This window comes from Doryrhamphus excisus, chromosome 10 (assembly GCF_030265055.1).
Source record: "Doryrhamphus excisus isolate RoL2022-K1 chromosome 10, RoL_Dexc_1.0, whole genome shotgun sequence".
Lineage (NCBI taxonomy): Eukaryota > Metazoa > Chordata > Actinopteri > Syngnathiformes > Syngnathidae > Doryrhamphus > Doryrhamphus excisus.
This window is the reverse complement of record NC_080475.1, coordinates 2,688,171-2,711,728: the sequence shown is the minus strand read 5'-3', so window position 1 is coordinate 2,711,728 and position 23,558 is coordinate 2,688,171. Positions and strand designations below refer to the sequence as shown.

The window sequence follows — 23,558 nt, the reverse complement described above, 5'->3', positions numbered from 1 at the left end:
TGTTTTTTTTGACCAGAAAAGTGCGTTAAAGCAAGTTGAAAAAAATGAAAAAAACGACATACTAACCCCTTACGTTTTTTTCAAAAATCACCGCCCCCGAACATTGGCATTTTATGCCCTTTTTGGGTGCTTCTGGGGCCCCTTTTTAGTGTGTGTGAGGTTTCCCCTCTTTTTTTTGACCAGAAAAGTGCGTTAAAGCAAGTTGAAAAAAATGAAAAAAACGACATACTAACCCCTTACGTTTTTTTCAAAAATCACCGCCCCCGAACATTGGCATTTTATGCCCTTTTTGGGTGCCTCTGGGGCCCCGTTTTAGTGTGTGTGAGGTTTCTTTTGTTTTTTTTGACCAGAAAAGTGCGTTAAAGCAAGTTGAAAAAAATGAAAAAAACGCATACTAACCCCTTACGTTTTTTTCAAAAATCACCGCCCCCGAACTTTGCAATATTATGCCCTTTTTGGGTGCTTCTGGGGCCCCTTTTTAGTGTGTGTGAGGTTTCCCCTGTTTTTTTTTACCAGAAAAGTGCGTTAAAGCAAGTTGAAAAAAATGAAAAAACGACATACTAACCCCTTACGTTTTTTTCAAAAATCACCGCCCCCGAACATTGGCATTTTATGCCCTTTTTGGGTGCTTCTGGGGCCCCTCTTGAGTGTGTGTGAGGTTTCCCCTGTTTTTTTGACCAGAAAAGTACATTAGAAGCAAGTTGAAAAAAATGAAAAAAACGACATACTAACCCCTTACGTTTTTTTCAAAAATCACCGCCCCCGAACATTGGCATTTTATGCCCTTTTTGGGTGCTTCTGGGGCCCCTTTTTAGTGTGTGTGAGGTTTCCCCTGTTTTTTTTTGACCAGAAAAGTGCGTTAAAGCAAGTTGAAAAAAATGAAAAAAACGCCATACTAACCCCTTACGTTTTTTTCAAAAATCACCGCCCCCGAACTTTGCAATATTATGCCCTTTTTGGGTGCTTCTGGGGCCCCTTTTTAGTGTGTGTGAGGTTTCCCCTGTTTTTTTTGACCAGAAAAGTGCGTTAAAGCAAGTTGAAAAAAATGAAAAAAACGACATACGTTTTTTTCAAAAATCACCGCCCCCGAACATTGGCATTTTATGCCCTTTTTGGGTGCTTCTGGGGCCCCTCTTGAGCGTGTGTGAGGTTTCCCCTGTTTTTTTGACCAGAAAAGTACATTAGAAGCAAGTTGAAAAAAATGAAAAAAACGACATACTAACCCCTTACGTTTTTTTCAAAAATCACCGCCCCCGAACATTGGCATTTTATGCCCTTTTTGGGTGCTTCTGGGGCCCCTCTTGAGCGTGTGTGAGGTTTCTTTTGTTTTTTTTTTACCAGAAAAGTGCGTTAAAGCAAGTTGAAAGAAATGAAAAAAACGACATACTAACCCCTTACGTTTTTTTCAAAAATCACCGCCCCCGAACATTGGCATTTTATGCCCTTTATGGGTGCTTCTGGGGCCCCTCTTGAGCGTGTGTGAGGTTTCTTTTGTTTTTTTTTACCAGAAAAGTGCGTTAAAGCAAGTTGAAAAAAATGAAAAAAACGCCATACTAACCCCTTACGTTTTTTTCAAAAATCACCGCCCCCGAACTTTGCAATATTATGCCCTTTTTGGGTGCTTCTGGGGCCCCTTTTTAGTGTGTGTGAGGTTTCCCCTGTTTTTTTTGACCAGAAAAGTGCGTTAGAAGCAAGTTGAAAAAAATGAAAAAAACGACATACTAACCCCTTACGTTTTTTTCAAAAATCACCGCCCCCGAACATTGGCATTTTATGCCCTTTTTGGGTGCTTCTGGGGCCCCTTTTTAGTGTGTGTGAGGTTTCCCCTGTTTTTTTTGACCAGAAAAGTGCGTTAAAGCAAGTTGAAAAAAATGAAAAAAACGACATACTAACCCCTTACGTTTTTTTCAAAAATCACCGCCCCCGAACATTGGCATTTTATGCCCTTTTTGGGTGCTTCTGGGGCCCCTCTTGAGCGTGTGTGAGGTTTCTTTTGTTTTTTTTGACCAGAAAAGTGCGTTAAAGCAAGTTGAAAAAAATGAAAAAACGACATACTAACCCCTTACGTTTTTTTCAAAAATCACCGCCCCCGAACATTGGCATTTTATGCCCTTTTTGGGTGCTTCTGGGGCCCCTCTTGAGTGTGTGTGAGGTTTCCCCTGTTTTTTTGACCAGAAAAGTACATTAGAAGCAAGTTGAAAAAAATGAAAAAAACGACATACTAACCCCTTACGTTTTTTTCAAAAATCACCGCCCCCGAACATTGGCATTTTATGCCCTTTTTGGGTGCTTCTGGGGCCCCTCTTGAGCGTGTGTGAGGTTTCTTTTGTTTTTTTTTACCAGAAAAGTGCGTTAAAGCAAGTTGAAAAAAATGAAAAAAACGCCATACTAACCCCTTACGTTTTTTTCAAAAATCACCGCCCCCGAACATTGGCATTTTATGCCCTTTTTGGGTGCTTCTGGGGCCCCTCTTGAGCGTGTGTGAGGTTTCTTTTGTTTTTTTTTACCAGAAAAGTGCGTTAAAGCAAGTTGAAAAAAATGAAAAAAACGCCATACTAACCTCTTACGTTTTTTTCAAAAATCACCGCCCCCGAACTTTGCAATATTATGCCCTTTTTGGGTGCTTCTGGGGCCCCTTTTTAGTGTGTGTGAGGTTTCCCCTGTTTTTTTTGACCAGAAAAGTGCGTTAAAGCAAGTTGAAAAAAATGAAAAAAACGACATACGTTTTTTTCAAAAATCACCGCCCCCGAACATTGGCATTTTATGCCCTTTTTGGGTGCTTCTGGGGCCCCTCTTGAGCGTGTGTGAGGTTTCCCCTCTTTTTTTTGACCAGAAAAGTACATTAGAAGCAAGTTGAAAAAAATGAAAAAAACGACATACTAACCCCTTACGTTTTTTTCAAAAATCACCGCCCCCGAACATTGGCATTTTATGCCCTTTTTGGGTGCTTCTGGGGCCCCTCTTGAGCGTGTGTGAGGTTTCTTTTGTTTTTTTTTACCAGAAAAGTGCGTTAAAGCAAGTTGAAAAAAATGAAAAAACGACATACTAACCCCTTACGTTTTTTTCAAAAATCACCGCCCCCAAACATTGGCATTTTATGCCCTTTTTGGGTGCTTCTGGGGCCCCTCTTGAGCGTGTGTGAGGTTTCTTTTGTTTTTTTTTACCAGAAAAGTGCGTTAAAGCAAGTTGAAAAAAATGAAAAAAACGACATACTAACCCCTTACGTTTTTTTCAAAAATCACCGCCCCCGAACTTTGCAATATTATGCCCTTTTTGGGTGCTTCTGGGGCCCCTTTTTAGTGTGTGTGAGGTTTCCCCTGTTTTTTTTGACCAGAAAAGTGCGTTAAAGCAAGTTGAAAAAAATGAAAAAAACGACATACTAACCCCTTACGTTTTTTTCAAAAATCACCGCCCCCGAACATTGGCATTTTATGCCCTTTTTGGGTGCTTCTGGGGCCCCTCTTGAGCGTGTGTGAGGTTTCCCCTGTTTTTTTGACCAGAAAAGTACATTAGAAGCAAGTTGAAAAAAATGAAAAAAACGACATACTAACCCCTTACGTTTTTTTCAAAAATCACCGCCCCCGAACATTGGCATTTTATGCCCTTTTTGGGTGCTTCTGGGGCCCCTTTTTAGTGTGTGTGAGGTTTCCCCTCTTTTTTTTGACCAGAAAAGTGCGTTAAAGCAAGTTGAAAAAAATGAAAAAAACGACATACTAACCCCTTACGTTTTTTTCAAAAATCACCGCCCCCGAACTTTGCAATATTATGCCCTTTTTGGGTGCTTCTGGGGCCCCTTTTTAGTGTGTGTGAGGTTTCCCCTGTTTTTTTTTACCAGAAAAGTGCGTTAAAGCAAGTTGAAAAAAATGAAAAAAACGACATACTAACCCCTTACGTTTTTTTCAAAAATCACCGCCCCCGAACATTGGCATTTTATGCCCTTTTTGGGTGCTTCTGGGGCCCCTCTTGAGCGTGTGTGAGGTTTCTTTTGTTTTTTTTGACCAGAAAAGTGCGTTAAAGCAAGTTGAAAAAAATGAAAAAACGACATACTAACCCCTTACGTTTTTTTCAAAAATCACCGCCCCCGAACATTGGCATTTTATGCCCTTTTTGGGTGCTTCTGGGGCCCCTTTTTAGTGTGTGTGAGGTTTCCCCTGTTTTTTTTGACCAGAAAAGTGCGTTAAAGCAAGTTGAAAAAAATGAAAAAAACGACATACGTTTTTTTCAAAAATCACCGCCCCCGAACATTGGCATTTTATGCCCTTTTTGGGTGCTTCTGGGGCCCCTCTTGAGCGTGTGTGAGGTTTCCCCTCTTTTTTTTGACCAGAAAAGTACATTAGAAGCAAGTTGAAAAAAATGAAAAAAACGACATACTAACCCCTTACGTTTTTTTCAAAAATCACCGCCCCCGAACATTGGCATTTTATGCCCTTTTTGGGTGCTTCTGGGGCCCCTCTTGAGTGTGTGTGAGGTTTCTTTTGTTTTTTTTGACCAGAAAAGTGCGTTAAAGCAAGTTGAAAAAAATGAAAAAAACGACATACGTTTTTTTCAAAAATCACCGCCCCCGAACATTGGCATTTTATGCCCTTTTTGGGTGCTTCTGGGGCCCCTCTTGAGCGTGTGTGAGGTTTCCCCTGTTTTTTTGACCAGAAAAGTACATTAGAAGCAAGTTGAAAAAAATGAAAAAAACGACATACTAACCCCTTACGTTTTTTTCAAAAATCACCGCCCCCGAACATTGGCATTTTATGCCCTTTTTGGGTGCTTCTGGGGCCCCTTTTTAGTGTGTGTGAGGTTTCCCCTGTTTTTTTTGACCAGAAAAGTGCGTTAAAGCAAGTTGAAAAAAATGAAAAAAACGACATACTAACCCCTTACGTTTTTTTCAAAAATCACCGCCCCCAAACATTGGCATTTTATGCCCTTTTTGGGTGCTTCTGGGGCCCCTCTTGAGCGTGTGTGAGGTTTCTTTTGTTTTTTTTTACCAGAAAAGTGCGTTAAAGCAAGTTGAAAAAAATGAAAAAAACGACATACTAACCCCTTACGTTTTTTTCAAAAATCACCGCCCCCGAACTTTGCAATATTATGCCCTTTTTGGGTGCTTCTGGGGCCCCTTTTTAGTGTGTGTGAGGTTTCCCCTGTTTTTTTTGACCAGAAAAGTGCGTTAAAGCAAGTTGAAAAAAATGAAAAAAACGACATACTAACCCCTTACGTTTTTTTCAAAAATCACCGCCCCCGAACATTGGCATTTTATGCCCTTTTTGGGTGCTTCTGGGGCCCCTCTTGAGCGTGTGTGAGGTTTCCCCTGTTTTTTTGACCAGAAAAGTACATTAGAAGCAAGTTGAAAAAAATGAAAAAAACGACATACTAACCCCTTACGTTTTTTTCAAAAATCACCGCCCCCGAACATTGGCATTTTATGCCCTTTTTGGGTGCTTCTGGGGCCCCTTTTTAGTGTGTGTGAGGTTTCCCCTGTTTTTTTTGACCAGAAAAGTGCGTTAAAGCAAGTTGAAAAAAATGAAAAAAACGACATACTAACACCTTACGTTTTTTTCAAAAATCACCGCCCCCGAACATTGGCATTTTATGCCCTTTTTGGGTGCTTCTGGGGCCCCTCTTGAGCGTGTGTGAGGTTTCCCCTGTTTTTTTGACCAGAAAAGTACATTAGAAGCAAGTTGAAAAAAATGAAAAAAACGACATACTAACCCCTTACGTTTTTTTCAAAAATCACCGCCCCCGAACATTGGCATTTTATGCCCTTTTTGGGTGCTTCTGGGGCCCCTTTTTAGTGTGTGTGAGGTTTCCCCTGTTTTTTTTGACCAGAAAAGTGCGTTAAAGCAAGTTGAAAAAAATGAAAAAACGACATACTAACCCCTTACGTTTTTTTCAAAAATCACCGCCCCCGAACATTGGCATTTTATGCCCTTTTTGGGTGCTTCTGGGGCCCCTCTTGAGTGTGTGTGAGGTTTCCCCTGTTTTTTTGACCAGAAAAGTGCGTTAAAGCAAGTTGAAAAAAATGAAAAAAACGACATACTAACCCCTTACGTTTTTTTCAAAAATCACCGCCCCCGAACATTGGCATTTTATGCCCTTTTTGGGTGCTTCTGGGGCCCCTCTTGAGCGTGTGTGAGGTTTCTTTTGTTTTTTTTGACCAGAAAAGTGCGTTAAAGCAAGTTGAAAAAAATGAAAAAACGACATACTAACCCCTTACGTTTTTTTCAAAAATCACCGCCCCCGAACATTGGCATTTTATGCCCTTTTTGGGTGCTTCTGGGGCCCCTTTCTAGTGTGTGTGAGGTTTCCCCTCTTTTTTTTGACCAGAAAAGTGCGTTAAAGCAAGTTGAAAAAAATGAAAAAAACGACATACTAACCCCTTACGTTTTTTTCAAAAATCACCACCCCCGAACATTGGCATTTTATGCCCTTTTTGGGTGCTTCTGGGGCCCCTCTTGAGTGTGTGTGAGGTTTCCCCTGTTTTTTTGACCAGAAAAGTACATTAGAAGCAAGTTGAAAAAAATGAAAAAAACGACATACTAACCCCTTACGTTTTTTTCAAAAATCACCGCCCCCGAACATTGGCATTTTATGCCCTTTTTGGGTGCTTCTGGGGCCCCTTTTGAGCGTGTGTGAGGTTTCCCCTGTTTTTTTTGACCAGAAAAGTGCGTTAGAAACAAGTTGAAAAAAACTGAAAAAAACGACATACTAACCCCTTACGTTTTTTTCAAAAATCACCGCCCCCGAACATTGGCATTTTATGCCCTTTTTGGGTGCTTCTGGGGCCCCTCTTGAGCGTGTGTGAGGTTTCTTTTGTTTTTTTTTACCAGAAAAGTGCGTTAAAGCAAGTTGAAAAAAATGAAAAAAACGCCATACTAACCCCTTACGTTTTTTTCAAAAATCACCGCCCCCGAACTTTGCAATATTATGCCCTTTTTGGGTGCTTCTGGGGCCCCTTTTTAGTGTGTGTGAGGTTTCCCCTGTTTTTTTTTGACCAGAAAAGTGCGTTAAAGCAAGTTGAAAAAAATGAAAAAAACGACATACGTTTTTTTCAAAAATCACCGCCCCCGAACATTGGCATTTTATGCCCTTTTTGGGTGCTTCTGGGGCCCCTCTTGAGCGTGTGTGAGGTTTCCCCTGTTTTTTTGACCAGAAAAGTACATTAGAAGCAAGTTGAAAAAAATGAAAAAAACGACATACTAACCCCTTACGTTTTTTTCAAAAATCACCGCCCCCGAACATTGGCATTTTATGCCCTTTTTGGGTGCTTCTGGGGCCCCTCTTGAGCGTGTGTGAGGTTTCTTTTGTTTTTTTTGACCAGAAAAGTGCGTTAAAGCAAGTTGAAAAAAATGAAAAAACGACATACTAACCCCTTACGTTTTTTTCAAAAATCACCGCCCCCGAACATTGGCATTTTATGCCCTTTTTGGGTGCTTCTGGGGCCCCTCTTGAGTGTGTGTGAGGTTTCCCCTGTTTTTTTGACCAGAAAAGTGCGTTAAAGCAAGTTGAAAAAAATGAAAAAAACGACATACTAACCCCTTACGTTTTTTTCAAAAATCACCGCCCCCGAACATTGGCATTTTATGCCCTTTTTGGGTGCTTCTGGGGCCCCTCTTGAGCGTGTGTGAGGTTTCTTTTGTTTTTTTTGACCAGAAAAGTGCGTTAAAGCAAGTTGAAAAAAATGAAAAAACGACATACTAACCCCTTACGTTTTTTTCAAAAATCACCGCCCCCGAACATTGGCATTTTATGCCCTTTTTGGGTGCTTCTGGGGCCCCTCTTGAGTGTGTGTGAGGTTTCCCCTGTTTTTTTGACCAGAAAAGTGCGTTAAAGCAAGTTGAAAAAAATGAAAAAAACGACATACTAACCCCTTACGTTTTTTTCAAAAATCACCGCCCCCGAACATTGGCATTTTATGCCCTTTTTGGGTGCTTCTGGGGCCCCTTTTTAGTGTGTGTGAGGTTTCCCCTGTTTTTTTTGACCAGAAAAGTGCGTTAAAGCAAGTTGAAAAAAATGAAAAAAACGACATACTAACCCCTTACGTTTTTTTCAAAAATCACCGCCCCCGAACATTGGCATTTTATGCCCTTTTTGGGTGCTTCTGGGGCCCCTCTTGAGCGTGTGTGAGGTTTCTTTTGTTTTTTTTGACCAGAAAAGTGCGTTAAAGCAAGTTGAAAAAAATGAAAAAAACGCCATACTAACCCCTTACGTTTTTTTCAAAAATCACCGCCCCCAAACATTGGCATTTTATGCCCTTTTTGGGTGCTTCTGGGGCCCCTCTTAAGTGTGTGTGAGGTTTCTTTTGGTTTTTTGACCAGAAAAGTGCGTTAGAAACAAGTTGAAAAAAACTGAAAAAAACGACATACTAACCCCTTACGTTTTTTTCAAAAATCACCGCCCCCGAACTTTGCAATATTATGCACTTTTTGGGTGCTTCTGGGGCCCCATTTTAGTGTGTGTGAGGTTTCCCCTGTTTTTTTGACCAGAAAAGTGCATTAAAAGCAAGTTGAAAAAAAATGAAAAAAAACGACATACTAACCCCTTACGTTTTTTTCAAAAATCACCGCCCCCGAACATTGGCATTTTATGCCCTTTTTGGGTGCCTCTGGGGCCCCTTTTTAGTGTGTGTGAGGTTTCCCCTGTTTTTTTGACCAGAAAAGTGCGTTAAAGCAAGTTGAAAAAAACTGAAAAAAACGACATACTAACCCCTTACGTTTTTTTCAAAAATCACCGCCCCCGAACATTGGCATTTTATGCCCTTTTTGGGTGCTTCTGGGGCCCCTCTTGAGCGTGTGTGAGGTTTCTTTTGTTTTTTTTGACCAGAAAAGTGCGTTAGAAACAAGTTGAAAAAAACTGAAAAAAACGACATACTAACCCCTTACGTTTTTTTCAAAAATCACTGCCCCCGAACATTGGCATTTTATGCCCTTTTTGGGTGCTTCTGGGGCCCCTTTTTAGTGTGTGTGAGGTTTCCCCTGTTTTTTTTGACCAGAAAAGTGCGTTAAAGCAAGTTGAAAAAAATGAAAAAAACGACATACTAACCCCTTACGTTTTTTTCAAAAATCACCGCCCCCGAACATTGGCATTTTATGCCCTTTTTGGGTGCTTCTGGGGCCCCTCTTGAGTGTGTGTGAGGTTTCTTTTGGTTTTTTGACCAGAAAAGTGCGTTAAAGCAAGTTGAAAAAAATGAAAAAAAACGCCATACTAACCCCTTACGTTTTTTTCAAAAATCACCGCCCCCGAACTTTGCAATATTATGCCCTTTTTGGGTGCTTCTGGGGCCCCATTTTAGTGTGTGTGAGGTTTCCCCTGTTTTTTTTGACCAGAAAAGTGCGTTAAAGCAAGTTGAAAAAAACGCCATACTTACCCCTTACGTTTTTTTCAAAAATCACCGCCCCCGAACATTGGCATTTTATGCCCTTTTTGGGTGCTTCTGGGGCCCCTCTTGAGCGTGTGTGAGGTTTCTTTTGTTTTTTTTTACCAGAAAAGTGCGTTAAAGCAAGTTGAAAAAAATGAAAAAAACGCCATACTAACCCCTTACGTTTTTTTTCAAAAATCACCGCCCCCGAACATTGGCATTTTATGCCCTTTTTGGGTGCTTCTGGGGCCCCTCTTGAGCGTGTGTGAGGTTTCCCCTGTTTTTTTGACCAGAAAAGTACATTAGAAGCAAGTTGAAAAAATTGAAAAAAAAACGACATACTAACCCCTTACGTTTTTTTCAAAAATCACCGCCCCCGAACATTGGCATTTTATGCCCTTTTTGGGTGCCTCTGGGGCCCCTTTTTAGTGTGTGTGAGGTTTCCCCCGTTTTTTTGACCAGAAAAGTGCGTTAGAAGCAAGTTGAAAAAAACTGAAAAAAACGACATACTAACCCCTTACGTTTTTTTCAAAAATCACCGCCCCCAAACATTGGCATTTTATGCCCTTTTTGGGTGCTTCTGGGGCCCCTCTTGAGTGTGTGTGAGGTTTCTTTTGTTTTTTTGACCAGAAAAGTGCGTTAGAAGCAAGTTGAAAAAATTGAAAAAAACACCATACTAACCCCTTACGTTTTTTTCAAAAATCACCGAAGTGAAAACATTTCCGTGTGACCTGAAGGTGTTTGTTTCACCTCCTTAAACTGCAGAGTGACGACGACAATGATGACAGCAGCGAGGTAGGATGAGATTGACAGCAGTCAATCGCATGGAGAACGTTCTGCTGTGACTAACATAGCGTGGAACAATACCAGACGACTGATTAGCGTCATTGGATTTGGCAGACTTATCGCTTGTTTTATTTTGTGTGTGTGTGTGTGTGTGTGTGACAACTACTTCCTGGTGGGAACCTGAGGATGAAAACAGTTGAAGCATCATTACGTATACTTGGCTGCATGGCGGCAGTAGACCCGAGTTCGATTCCACCCTTGGACTGGTTTTCTCCGGGTACTCCAGCTTCCAAAAACATGTTAATAACTTCATTTTTGGACTTTCAAGAAGGATTTGGAGTGCATGAGAAAGCCTAACAGAAAAGATGACTCTTGTTTTCACAATACCCACAGTAAAGGAAGCATAGACTCGTTAATTAGAGCAATTATGCTATCGTGAGTAACCAAGTCTCCAAAGTGCTGTGTCAGAGCCAATGTGTGTATTCTCCTACAAACAGTCTCCTCTCCCAATCCACAGAGCGGCAAATTCGGGGGTCCGCAGCCCGACGCACACGAGAGCCAGCCTCAAGGCATCCAGTACGCCGAGGACGCCGCCGAGCACCAGAACATGAAGGCCGTGCTGAAGAGCAGCCTGCAGAGCGGAGACAGCGAGACATCCACAATGCCAGGCCTCCGTACCCGCACAAGAGCCGGCGGCACAAAAGGTGACGCTCGATAACGATAAGTTGATTTAGTACCTGTGTAGATAAGAGGTTACATACATTATACCCATTTCAGGAAAAAAAATACAACTTTATTCGTAGTTTGTCATCATATTCAACCTAAAAAAAAAAACTTAAAAAATCAAGGTTGTTATGAATAGAATAGAACTTTGTCATTGTAACAAGGACAACGAAATTGAAAAAGTGCCCAACAGTCAGTGCATCATTCATATATCAACTACATTAAGAATAAATAAAAATAATAATTTTAAAAAATTTAATAAAACTAAAATAAATAAAAACACTCAGTCAAGCATAATTTCAATGCAATTAAAATGCTATTGCACAATGTTAAGGATGGATTGTGGACCCATGCAAGGCTTTAATTAGCTCATATCAAATATTGTACTTTGAAGGTAATTTTGTACTAGTATTGCATATCGTAGTAGTGCATATTTTGTGATTTTTCAATTTCACAAATTGGGTTTTGTTTGGACAAAATTATACAAACTTAATATCAGTGGACAGAACCAATGGAGAGATTTAAGCATTGAAAGTAAAAAAAAATTGATGAAGTTGATTTAGTACCTGTGTAGATAAGAGGTTACATAGATTATACCCATTTCGGGAAAAAATACAACTTTATTCGTGGTTTGTCATCAAATTCAACCTAAAAAAAAAACCTTTAAAAAAAATTGTGTTTGAGTTTTGCTCCAAAAGTAGTACTTCATCAAAATCAAGGTTGCTATGAATAGAAGAGAACTTTTTCATCGTAACAAGCACAACAAAATTGAAAAAGTGCTCAACAGTCAGTGCACCATTCATCTATCAACTACATTAAGAATAAAAAAATGACAAAAAATTAAATAAAACTAAAATAAAAACAGTCAAGCATAATTTCAATCCTATTAAAATGCTATTGCACGATGTTAAGGATGGATTGTGGGCCCATGTAAGGCTTTAATTAGCTCATATCAAATATTGTACTTTGAAGGTAATTTAGTACTACTATAGTAGTATATAGTAGTATAGCAGTAGCGCATATTTTGTGATTTTTTAATTTCACAAATTGGGTTTTGTTTGGACAAAATTATACAAACTTAATATCAGTAGACAGAACTAATGGAGAGATTTAAGCATTGAAAGTAAAAAAAATACAATAAAAATTAATACATTACTTATTTGTCTTGACTTGGTGTGATTGAAAAGAAATGTATTATGTGTAAAACTACTATTTTTACATATAATATTACTCTATTCTCATAAAATTGTGACTTTTTCCTCATTCGCTTACAACTTTATCACTTACAATGGCCGCCAGGCCGCAGTTTGGACACCCCTGACTTAGCAGCAGTAGTACATACTAAGTATCTGTGTATCAGTGTTAGTGTGGTAGCTTTGTACAGTGTTCTTACCGTACATAATACGTGGATGACGACTGACTGTCCAGGTCGAGTCCCTCCGTGGTGCGTGGCCAACGACGACGCCATCAACTGCACAGACGACACAGCTGACGAGATCATGGAGCGGATCGTGCGCTCAGCCACTCAGGGCCCCAGCCAGAGGACGCAACCTCGCGAGAGGCGGCGTTCGAGAGTCAATCGCAAATCACGTAAGTCACTTGAAGCGGACAAAGGCGGGGATCGTTAAAGATGCTGATTACCGCTTCTGCTCTGCTGTTGGTTGTAGTGAGGAGGACGCTGAAGGGCGCGTTGACATCAGAGGAAGCCAACTTCCTGGGCGTGTCCGGTGGTTCCGACATGCAGGTTTGAATGAGGAACTGGAGCTTGTTTGTACGACCGTGAGAGCAGAAGCTAGGCTGAGTTTTTTTTTTTTTTTTTGCTAATGCACTGCTTGATCTGTCGTTGAACTGCACACTAAGAGCACCTAAACGCATCATTGTGTGGCGGGGTGTTTTTTTGTTTTTTTTTGAGGGGGGGTTGAAGTGAGAGCAACAAGTCCCAAAGATGGTTACTGTGTACAACACTACTGTGGTACTTTAGTCTCTCTGCACAAGGTGCACTGGATGCTAATTAGCTGGCTAGCAATAGAATGTGAAAACATGGATAACATGCAAATATTCCATCCATTTATTCCAAATAGATTATGTGTTGAGCTGCACATTTCAGTGCCTTTTGTCACACTTATTTATTTAAAAAAAAGGCTGTGTGGGGTTAATTACATAACGTATAAATCCACCCCCCCCACCCAAACGTTGCCTTACATTTACATGGAAAGGCTCCATAATGACTTTTCACTTTAAACGCTGAATGTGAACATTATTCAATATGCATTTATAATGATGTTATAAATGGACAAAAGTAGGCCAGTTTCTTTTGTTATCTAATCTGTTTTTTTTTTATTTTTAAATCAAATTTGTCCCAATTTCCATGCGATATATTGGAAGTGTAGCCATGAAAAGAAAAAGAAAGCACCAGCAGGAGTCCAAGTGTAGCGTTTAACTCCAATTCTAATGTTTTTACAAGCAGATGTGTAAAGTTACTTAGGTTATGTGTTTTTTTTTTGTGTAGAATAGTGTAATATAGATAAAAAGCAGTATTATTCTAAATATAATTTAAAGCGAAGCAACCAGTCTGTGCTGTTTTTTTTTTTTTTAAGAGTCACTTTTGGAAGGTACAGTTTGCTATTAGTAACTCCGACGGAAGACTTTTGTGATGTCATTGCACTACCCGCTACCCCACTACCCTCAGCTTCATCTGCAGCTAATACAGCTCTTGGAATTAAAAATCTCATGAAAACTATTTTCAATGTTGTGTCTTATTTTTTTTTCTTAAGGGGAGAAGAAGAAGAAAAAAAAAGTTGCACACCCAAAGTCCCAAAATTGAAAGTCTTATGTTTTATTTTGAGTCCACCACACAACCCCATGCTTCAAGTCCCTGTGTGTGTTGAAGAGCACCTTCAAGGTCTAGTTTATCGATGGTGTTTAGTCGCAAACCGTTACAACGCTATGACGTATTTTGTCATGTTTTTGAGGTGCTCTGGACCTAAATGTGATCATGATGAATAAACTGCAGCGACAATACAATGAACAGGACAGCTACCGAGCTAAAAAGGAAAAGAAGTATGGAAGGAAATACAATGGAGCAGAAACAAAAAAAAAATAAAAATACCAGCTGAAAATCCAGTGCAACCCAACACATGTTCTGCTATCTGAAAGCTAAAAAAAAAAAAGGGCACAGGTTAAGAATTATATAATTTGTATCTCCTGATCATAATTGAAAATCAATATACACGTTCCCTGAACAATTACTTTTGCACAGTACCTCAAAATTGTATAAATTACAAAATGGAATATTCCCTTTCCACCAGACGTGATTTACTTAGTAAAACCCCTGAATGAGTGAAAGGCAGAAAGCTCTGACGCACGTTAATATTTTTTGTATTGCTACATCTTTTTCTTTTTTTTTTTTTTACCAAAAAATAAACAAAACGGTCATATTTGCATATCCTCTTAGGTGTCAGGTTTTCTAACCAAATGTGGCGTCTTCTCTTGAAATAGCACCAAACGCCGCCTACACGTTTAGGTGGCGGGCATTGATCTTTTACAAATAATAACGGTCAAGTGATTGGACTTAGGAAAAAATAAAAATAAAAATGGGCGTAAAAGACGTAAACAAGTCTAAATGTAGGAGAGTCGCTTGCAAACGCTTCAACCTCTTAAGATTTCATCTCGTGGGAGAGGCGGAGCTTTGCAACCGTTGGACAGCCATCGTGAATAGAAATGATTTAAAAAAAAAAAAAGAAGACTAGGTCTTCAACTCATGCTCGCCATCTGGTTCCGTTTTAAAAGGGATGACTTAAGCGATGTCTAAAAAGCTATTATAAAATGGTATTATAGCTAATGAGGGAAGGTTTAAAAATACTTCTTTCGATCCACCATGTCGTTTTAACACATAGCACCAGCTTGAAGGTCATGCTGAGCATCGGGTTTGGTCTAAAAAGAGCAAATCTGTGCAGCACTAAACACAAAAAAAAGAACAAAAGGAAAAAAAAAAAAAGAGGATGTGGAACCCAGATAGCAGTGAGACAAAGCGGACAAATCTTTCCAAAAGTTAAAGTGCCACACACCAGTCCCACGCTTCTTTATAGCTCACCACAGTCTGCACGCTGCTTTCTAGGACAGCTGATGGGGGGCTTCAAGCATCTCCATGAGGAAAGTGTCAATGGGCGTGTCGCCGATCAGCTTGAAGAAGAACAGGTGCTCCAAACACTTCAGGCCGATGGAGCGCAGGGCGGGCAGTCGCAGGAGGAGCTTGGCGAACCTGCCAAAAAGTCAGACACGTGTGCTCAGTGTTCGGATGTGACAAAGCGGGGATGGAGAAGAGGGAGGGAGCGCACGTACCTGCCCTGCTGCTCGGGGTACTTCTGTTTGCAGTAGGCCTCCAGGGATGCATAGACCTTCTCTCTCAGCAGCTCCACCTCCCCCATGTTGGACAGACCCTTTGCATCTGCAGGACAACACAATTACGAGTCCACCAGCTGCATTACAGACAGCCACCAGAGGGCGCTGCTTTTCAAGGCATTTTCTACTATGTGGGCTCATGGGTCTTCGTGTGAGCTGGCGGGGTACGCCCTGGACTGGTGGCCAGCCAATCCCAGGGCACATATAGACAAACAACCATTCACACTCACATTCATACCTATGGACAATTTGGAGTCGCCAATTAACCTAGCATGTTTTTGGAATGTGGGAGGAAACCGGAGTACCCGGAGAAAACCCACGCATGCACGGGGAGAATATGCAAACTCGGGTCTCCAAGCTGTGAGGTCTGTGCGCTAACCACTCGTCCGCCGTGCAGCCCCACTAACAACCAATGTATTGCAATCCCACATAGTAACAGTAGTAGTAGTCAGGAAGATAAGTGGTTGCTGCTCCACTTATTTTGTTTCCATATAAAACGACCACCAGAGATTTTGTGCTTGTTCATGGAAAACTTGGAGAATTTAAAGGACAACTGCCTTTTTTTTATTTATTTAGCCCATTAGCCACAATCCTCATGTGAGACATGAAAACATGTCTCTTTTCTGTGCTTTCTAAAGATATAAAAAAAGGGCCAAGAACGCCCCCTTTATATATATATGACGTGTTCATGTCTCATAACAATGGAGGATGATGGCCAAAATTACAAAACAAGGTCAGTTTTCCTTTCAGGCATTAAGACGTCGGCAGCACGCTCACCTGGGTTGAAGAGGACAATGGCGCGGAGGCAGCCCAGCTCTGTCTTGTCCATTTGCATATCTCTCATCTTGTTGACAAGCTCAGTGAGAACCCTGCATGAGAATGTTCGGAGGTCAAGAATAGATCATGGTGTTTATTTTTATTATTATTATTATTTTTAAATGTGACAAACAAATTATCGTACATTCTAGACTATAGGCTGCTACTTTTCCCCCCCGCATGCATCTTAAACAATGATGACGCTAAGACATGGCTAAAAGAACTACAGTTCCCACGATGCTTGACTGTAGAGTCATGAAGTAGAGTCAAGTGGACGTTCATGTTTTGAAGTCTTTGATCTAACAAATCTTAAGATACTTTGATCAAGTGTACAATTCCTAAAGCTTCTGCTTGGAACATGACAGCTGTTAAACTCCGATGAAAGAAAAAAATGTGACGCTGGGATTGCAAGGTTTATAGTGTCGTTCTGTGCAAGTAGTGCGGTCTTACCTGTCAAATATGGCACCAACCTCTGCACTCTGCACACTCTCTCTACGTAAACACAACAAAGAACTTTAGATTAGGAAGGAATACTATATAACTTTGTAGTAAACATCAAACTGGCCAATGACTGAATAAACAAACCTGTCAAAAATAGCTCCAACTCCTGCACTGTGAGCACCCTCACGCTGCAGCTCCGAGGTGAGAAGAACACCATCCTTCAGGGCGATGGAGCGGTGGGAGAAGGAGGCGATGAGGAGCTCATTCCAACCTGATGAAAGTGTCACAGTGTTCAGACTCGCGAACTGAGGACGACTTGGACGGGCAGTAGCAATGGGAAAAGTGTGTGTGTGTGTGTGTGTGTGTTGATGCACCTGCACGCAGGAGGATGACCTGATCGTCGAGGGGCAGCTCACAGAAATGAGGGATTCTCTTGGCCCACTCTACCAGGGCAAAGAGCTGTTTGTCTGCAGTCTGGCAGATGTTGGTGACCGCATCATGGGGCTGGACAGGAATAGGAGAAGATCACTATGGGCGCACACACACACACTGACCAGAGGACTTGGGCACGAGCGCCCCTCTCTCCTGTGTGCCCTGATGGCCCACACTCCAAGTGCTCTAGAGTATTCGTGTTTTGACCTATTAGCATGTTCCATTACTTTATTAAACAATGAAACATCATTATGTTACACAACATGTGTAACAACAATTCTCACCAATTACCATTTTGTTATCTACATGGAAAAAAAATAATTACGCAATAGATTTAAAGGTTCAAGACCAGCAAACAATATAGCACGTGGTGTGGTTGCTTGCACTCACAGAGTTTCCTGCAGAGCCTCCATCAGAGTGTAGCTCAGTCTTCTGCTCCACCGCAGTCTCCGCCTCCAGGATCTTCTCCACTGGCATCTCCTCGTTAATGCTCATGCTGAACTCCAGCTCTCCCTCCCGCTCGCGGTTCCTCTGACGCTCCTCCTGGACCGCTGAATCAGACGATACAAGGAAGAGTGATTTACGTGAGGAAGACTACTGATTAGCTAGATGACTGCAATGGCTGAAGACATTGCGCGTGAATGCCTGAACTTGATGGGGGTGGGAGGTGGAGGAACAAAAAAAGAGAAAAAAAGGAATAAAAGACAAACAGGGATGAAAGCAATACAACTTGTATGTAATGAGGAAGAGTATTCCAGACTATGACATCATGAAAGACAACATATATATGATGTATATTAAAGGAAACAAGTGTTGACGCAGAAGAGGCTTTTGAAACACGCAAACCTGACAACAGTTTAAACAGATGTATGTATGATAGCGGTAAGCTAATTCTGGAATAATGGAAATGTCAGGAAAAATGGTAAATGTTGTTATATGGATCATAACACAAATATCCTGAATGAATGGTTTGACATTGGAGGGGGGTTGACATGTGTTGAGAAATGTAGAAATAGTTGCGGAATGCATTCAGCAGAAATTACCGGAAATGCATCCGGAAAAACGAGCATGTCAGGAAAAGTGGGAGTTTTTTTTAGCAAATTTCCCCACTGAGGGACGAATAAAGGCATATCTTATCTTTGTGCTGTGGATAATAACATGAATGTCCTGACTTAAGTTGAATACATAGTAGTACTAGTAGTAGCATTTCCTAAAACTTAAGTTTTCACGATGTTGGAATTGATACCATTGGTTGACAAATGAAGTGGGGGGCCGCACGGTGACTGAGTGGTTGGCATGTTTGCCACACAATCGGGGGATCGGGAAGACCTGGGTTCGATTCCCTGCATGTTCACCCAATGCATGGGTTTCCGGGTACTCCGGTTTGCTCCCACATTCCAAAAACATGCATGGTAGGTTACTCTAAATTGTCCATAGTGAGTGTGAATGGTTGTTTGTCTATATGTGCCCTGCGGTGTACTGCGCCTTGAGCCTGAAGACAGCTGGGATAGGCTCCATCATACCCCCCGCGACCCCAATGAGAATAAGCGGTATAGAAAATGGATGGATGTTGAAGTAGGTAGAGATATTAAGATAAGATCAAAGGAAAAGAGGGAATGGCGGGAAAAGCCATCACACACAAAAAAAAACTAAAGTATTAAAACATGTGAAGAACTCTTAACAAGCAGCAGTGCACCCTGTTGACTTCATTTCAAATCTAGGAATGACTTAGACTAACATTAAATATACTGCTTCATTAAGTATACAGTAACTGCAGAATATAAGACAATAGGTACTGTTTACGATGTATAATTAGGGAAATATTGAAATACTTTCCCTAAAACGTAAACCATGCAGAGATGAGCCAAAGAAGGAACAGCTACATACAATTTGTTGCTACTGTTTTGTTTGCAGATTTCTTTTTTATGGTGGCTATGTACAGTATGTATAGTGGGATGCTAGGACACTGACTACATAATAAAATTCATTGCGCAATGAATTTTAAAAGCGCGGAGGCGCTTTAATGCACTCGTTTGCTGTGAACCCATCCTTAAAATAAGATAATGTGATGGTTACAGGAAACACACTGTTGTGTTTTGAAACATGTCCCCTCCCTCATACTGCACACAATAACCATAACGCGCCGTAGTACAAGCACCCGTGTCCTTCCCGCTACTTGTTCCTCTGAGGAGACATTTACATGATGTTGTAGTGCAACTCGAGGAACAATCTCTTGTCTGTTTACTCTAAACATGTTAATTAGCAACAAACTACAACACATTATTAAAAAACTTTAAAATGTTAATGCCATACTCATCCACCCCTCATCTTTTCCATCTTCTTCATTCCACCTTACATGTTTGACCGCTATTGAAAAAAATGGAGAAAGGGTAGAATTGGGACAATGAAGAAAGAAAGGGGTTAAATTATAAACCAGGCCCCCGGTGTCTGTTTCTACCTCCCTAATTGAAAGTCCCATTAAGAGAGTCACACTGTTCTACTGTAACCACAAAGACACTTTTTTATCCTCACGCGTTCTACCGTCTCTTGCTACTTGGCTCCAATTTGGTTTCTTTTATTTTTCTTTACTTTGGGAGGCATTTTATAGCAATGAGCAACCTGCATACCTTCCCTCTTCATGCCCATGGCCAGGCACTTCTGGTAGCGGCAGTACTGGCAGCGATTCCGCTGGCGCTTGTCCACCAGGCACTCTTTGTTGTCCCTGCAAGTGTAGCTGAGATCTTTGCGAACCGTCCTCTTGAAGAAGCCTTTGCAACCCTCGCAGCTGTACACGCCGTAGTGCTTACCTAGTGCACAAAAAAAGTACAGTCACGGTAGAAACCAGGAGATAAGCTCAAACAAATATTTACATTAAAAGCAACACACGCGTCTTTCAAATGGAATGAAACAGATGCCAGTTCATTCACTCACCGGACGAGCGGTCTCCACAGATGACACACAGGCGCTTCTGAGACAACATGATTCCCGGACTGTGAGCCGGCATGGGCCTCAGGCCAAACGGAGGTTTGATGTCCTCTGAGCTGCTAATCGAATGCATCCCTGACATGGCGCCTGAAGGTGTGATCTGCACCAACAATGAACCACAGACAATTATCATTATGTGTAGTATTTCAGCAGTGATTAATACTAACAGATGTGAGACGAATTACTGAAGGATCCTAGAATAATAGCTTAATAATAGAATAGCGGGAAACACTTTCAAACTGGTCACTTTTGAACAATTGAATGGTGCCCCATACCTGGCTGTGACTAATGGGTCCAAATCCGAGAGAGGGAGACACCATTGAAGAGTTGATAGAGGGACTGATGACTGAAAACGGGGAACCAATGACATTGGTGGGGCTGCTGGGGGCTGAGCTGTTGGGCTGCTGGGAAGACATGGCACTAATAGGCTACCCCAACACAGATGATGAAGAAGGACGTCCCACCAGATGGATCGCAGTCAGTCTGAGAGGGTGACAAATTGTTGTAGTAATTGTTGTGGTACCGTATACAAGAGTACTAAAACACTGTCAACACGTATGGCTTTGTGCACAAAATGAACAGGTCACATGTGATCACTCCGCAGTACACAACACAGACAGCAGAGGACAATCATATATGCACAAGACATAAATTATACTCTGGAGTTTAAATAAGACCGCTAAGTATTAAGCGTAATTTGTTTGTTTAATAAAAAGACAAGCTATATTGTAAACCTGTTAAACAGGTCCCTGTTATGAGGGCACTAATAGCTGAGGTACACAAAGCAGGGTCTGTGTAAAAATGAAATAAATCATCTTCCAGCAGAATGTAGAATTGTTTACCTGTTTCCACGTAACTTAAAATATTACAGATATAAAAGTGACAACTCAATTGCAGTAAATGTTGACAATTTTTTTTTTTAATCCCACCCCTGATTACTGGAATAGAAGGGTTAATATACACATTTTGAACATATAATTCCCCCACTCTTGAGATTTTTTTAGGTACCAAAGAAAACAAAAACTAAATATAATACGGCATGGCTAACCGACCTATGTTTGTTAGCTGGCAAAACGACAACTTCAACTAAACACGTCTTGCTAGCTGAATCGTGCTTACTGTATGCGGCGACTATGTCATTAACGTTGGCCAAAGAAAAACAGGAATCATATCACGAATACTGATTGCTAGTGTGTGGTATATTATTAAGCACAAATGTATCTAAATGGAAAGGGAATCGTGCAATTTTGTTAATAGCAGCTACAGATACATTGGATGCTCGAGCCTCGGCTAGTTGCCATTAGCCGGCTAACATTAGCCACATACGTGTGTTTCTTTACTTGATTAAAATGACACGGAAGCTGTTAGTTTAACTCATATATTACCGCATTACAGCGTGTTTTTCCCCATAAGAACCACTTAACCCACGCGTAGGCGTCGCAATTTAATCTACTTAGCGACGCTTCGCTACGCGCACGGCTAACCTAGCTTACCGAGCTATCATTAGCTTGACGCTAACTACAACCGAACGAGCGGAAATACTCGTGTTGAGTTCATTTACGGGGTCGGAAACACTCACCAAACAAACAAACGACGCATTGTTGACCAGCACGTCTGAGTGTGTTTGCTGCGCTCTCTCGAAAAAGCAGCAGCAGACAGCAAGGCCGCCGCTCAAAGCCAGTCGACTTCAACTTGACGCTGTTGTTGTTTACGGGCCGCCATCATGGCTCAGTGCCAGCTCCCCGAGAGCCAACAAGTCTCGTGGGACCACCCAGCGGAGCGGTCACGTGACATACAAAGCCTGGAGGGGGGGCGATTTGGTTTTTGCACATGAAACCGTAAGAGATAATTATTATCATTATTATAATTTCAGACTGAAATAAACACATTCAATTGTCTTAGTAAGGGTAATCTTTAAAGTAACATTTTACATTCCATACTCCCATGTATAAAAACATATTTTAACCACTGTATAATAAAAGTATAATAAGTACTGTACAGTAAAATATCAATTAACAGCACAATAACCATAAAATGGCAATCTGCAATAAAATATTGTGACGTCAAGTAGCTGCTTTAAGCCATGCGGCCACTAGGGGGCTCCCAGACACTGACGTGTCAGTTGTTAATTAGCCATAGGCCCCCCCACACCAAAATCCTGCTTAGGGGCCCCAGATATCTTTCAACAGGACAATATTGACTAACATTTTTTTTTACTGGGAGCACACGTGCAGTGGCCCCTAACTTAATTTTTTTATTGAAAAAATATTTAGTAATATGCATATACCAGATAAATGTAGCACTGTATATACAAGTGTGTGATCGACACACATTCGCCATTCAGCATTCATGGCCCAGCAAATTTGCAGACTTGGGGGAGGAAAAAATGTGTTTAGAATCCAACAATATGAAATATAAAAATATAAAACACACAGCATAAATGAACTTCATTCATTCATTCATTTTCTACCGCTTTTTCCTCACGAGGGTCGCGGGGAGTGCTGGAGTCTATCCCAGCTGTCTTCGGGCGAGAGGCGGGGTACACCCCGGACTGGTGGCCAGCCAATCACAGGGCACATATAGACAAACAACCATTCACACTCACATTCATACCTATGGACAATTTGGAGTCGCCAATTAACCTAGCATGTTTTTGGAATGTGGGAGGAAACCGGAGTACCCGGAGAAAAACCACGCATGCACGGGGAGAACATGCAAACTACACACAGAGATAACCGAGGGTGGAATTGAACCCGGGTCTCCTAGCTGTGAGGTCTGCGCGCTAACCACACGATCGCCGTGCAGCCCGAATCCAACAATATGAAATATAAAAATCTAAAACACACAGCATAAATGTACTTCTTTTATTCTTTTATATTGATACATTTTTTTCATCAAATATTGAAATTTCACGCTTTGTTCAGTGGTCCTTGAATGCAACACAGTTGTCTGTCCCTGTACTTTTTATATTTTAAATGTGTTTAACACGTGTCAACCATTCATTCATTCATTCATTCATTTTCTACCGCTTTTTCCTCACGAGGGTCGCGGGGGTGCTGGAGCCTATCCCAGCTGTCTTCGGACAAGAGGCGGGGTACACCCTGGACTGGTGGCCAGCCAATCACAGGGCACATATAGACAAACAACCATTCACACTCACATTCATACCTATGGACAATTTGGAGTCGCCAATTAACCTAGCATGTTTTTGGAATGTGGGAGGAAACCGGAGTACCCGGAGAAAACACACACTTGCACGGGGAGAACATGCAAACTCCACACAGAGATAATCGAGGATGGAATTGAACCCGGGTCTTCTAGCTGTGAGGTCTGCGCGCTAACCACACGATCGCCGTGCAGCCTGAATCCAACAATATGAAATATAAAAATCTAAAACACACAGCATAAATGTACTTCTTTTATTCTTTTATATTGATATGTTTTTTTTAATCAAATATTGAAATTTCACGCTTTGTTCAGTGGTCCTTGAATGCAACACAGTTGTCTGTCCCTGTACTTTTTATATTTTAAATGTGTTTAACACGTGTCAACCATTCATTCATTCATTTTCTACCGCTTTTTCCTCATGAGGGTCGCGGGGGGTGCTGGAGCCTATCCCAGCTGTCTT

General features: G+C 41.2%; 2 protein-coding genes across 6 annotated transcripts in view; one reads left to right on the top strand and one right to left on the bottom strand.

The window, feature by feature from the left end:
- The window catches only part of fhod3b (formin homology 2 domain containing 3b), a 125,797-nt gene extending 111,535 nt beyond the window's left edge, over positions 1–14,262 (top strand). For all 4 annotated transcript variants that reach the window (XM_058083359.1, XM_058083357.1, XM_058083358.1 and 1 more), the window contains 3 exons: positions 10,650–10,836; positions 12,284–12,445; positions 12,523–14,262. In XM_058083359.1, coding sequence (XP_057939342.1) covers positions 10,650–10,836; positions 12,284–12,445; positions 12,523–12,605 — 432 coding nt within the window. In that variant the 3' untranslated portion in view covers positions 12,606–14,262. The remainder of the gene's footprint in view (positions 1–10,649; positions 10,837–12,283; positions 12,446–12,522) is intronic.
- On the bottom strand, positions 13,676–21,678 carry rxrbb (retinoid x receptor, beta b). Of its 2 annotated transcripts, XM_058083362.1 has the most exons (12): positions 21,510–21,678; positions 20,206–20,413; positions 19,877–20,030; positions 19,573–19,752; positions 19,259–19,312; positions 17,336–17,496; positions 16,888–17,017; positions 16,658–16,784; positions 16,523–16,564; positions 16,034–16,125; positions 15,197–15,302; positions 13,676–15,116 (listed from the first exon to the last, which is right to left on the bottom strand). In XM_058083362.1, the coding sequence occupies exons 2-12, from the start codon at positions 20,344–20,346 to the stop codon at positions 14,969–14,971; spliced, it is 1,335 nt and encodes a 444-aa protein (XP_057939345.1). In that variant the 5' UTR covers positions 20,347–20,413; positions 21,510–21,678; the 3' UTR covers positions 13,676–14,968. The 2 variants fall into 2 exon arrangements, with proteins under 2 accessions (XP_057939345.1, XP_057939346.1); XM_058083363.1 differs by lacking the exon at positions 19,259–19,312 and having other exon boundaries at positions 21,510–21,677.
- Positions 21,679–23,558: the final 1,880 nt, after the last annotated feature.

Bases quoted from the DNA above. Each gene is read 5' to 3' on its own strand.
- rxrbb (XM_058083362.1), bottom strand. From the start codon at position 20,346: ATGTCTTCCCAGCAGCCCAACAGCTCAGCCCCCAGCAGCCCCACCAAT. The intron at 19,313-19,572 runs GTATGCAGGTTG...TTTTTTCAATAG, and splicing joins CATGGGCATGAAGAGGGAAG to CGGTCAAACATGTAAGGTGG. The intron at 15,303-16,033 runs GTGAGCGTGCTG...GTTGTCCTGCAG, and splicing joins CATTGTCCTCTTCAACCCAG to ATGCAAAGGGTCTGTCCAAC.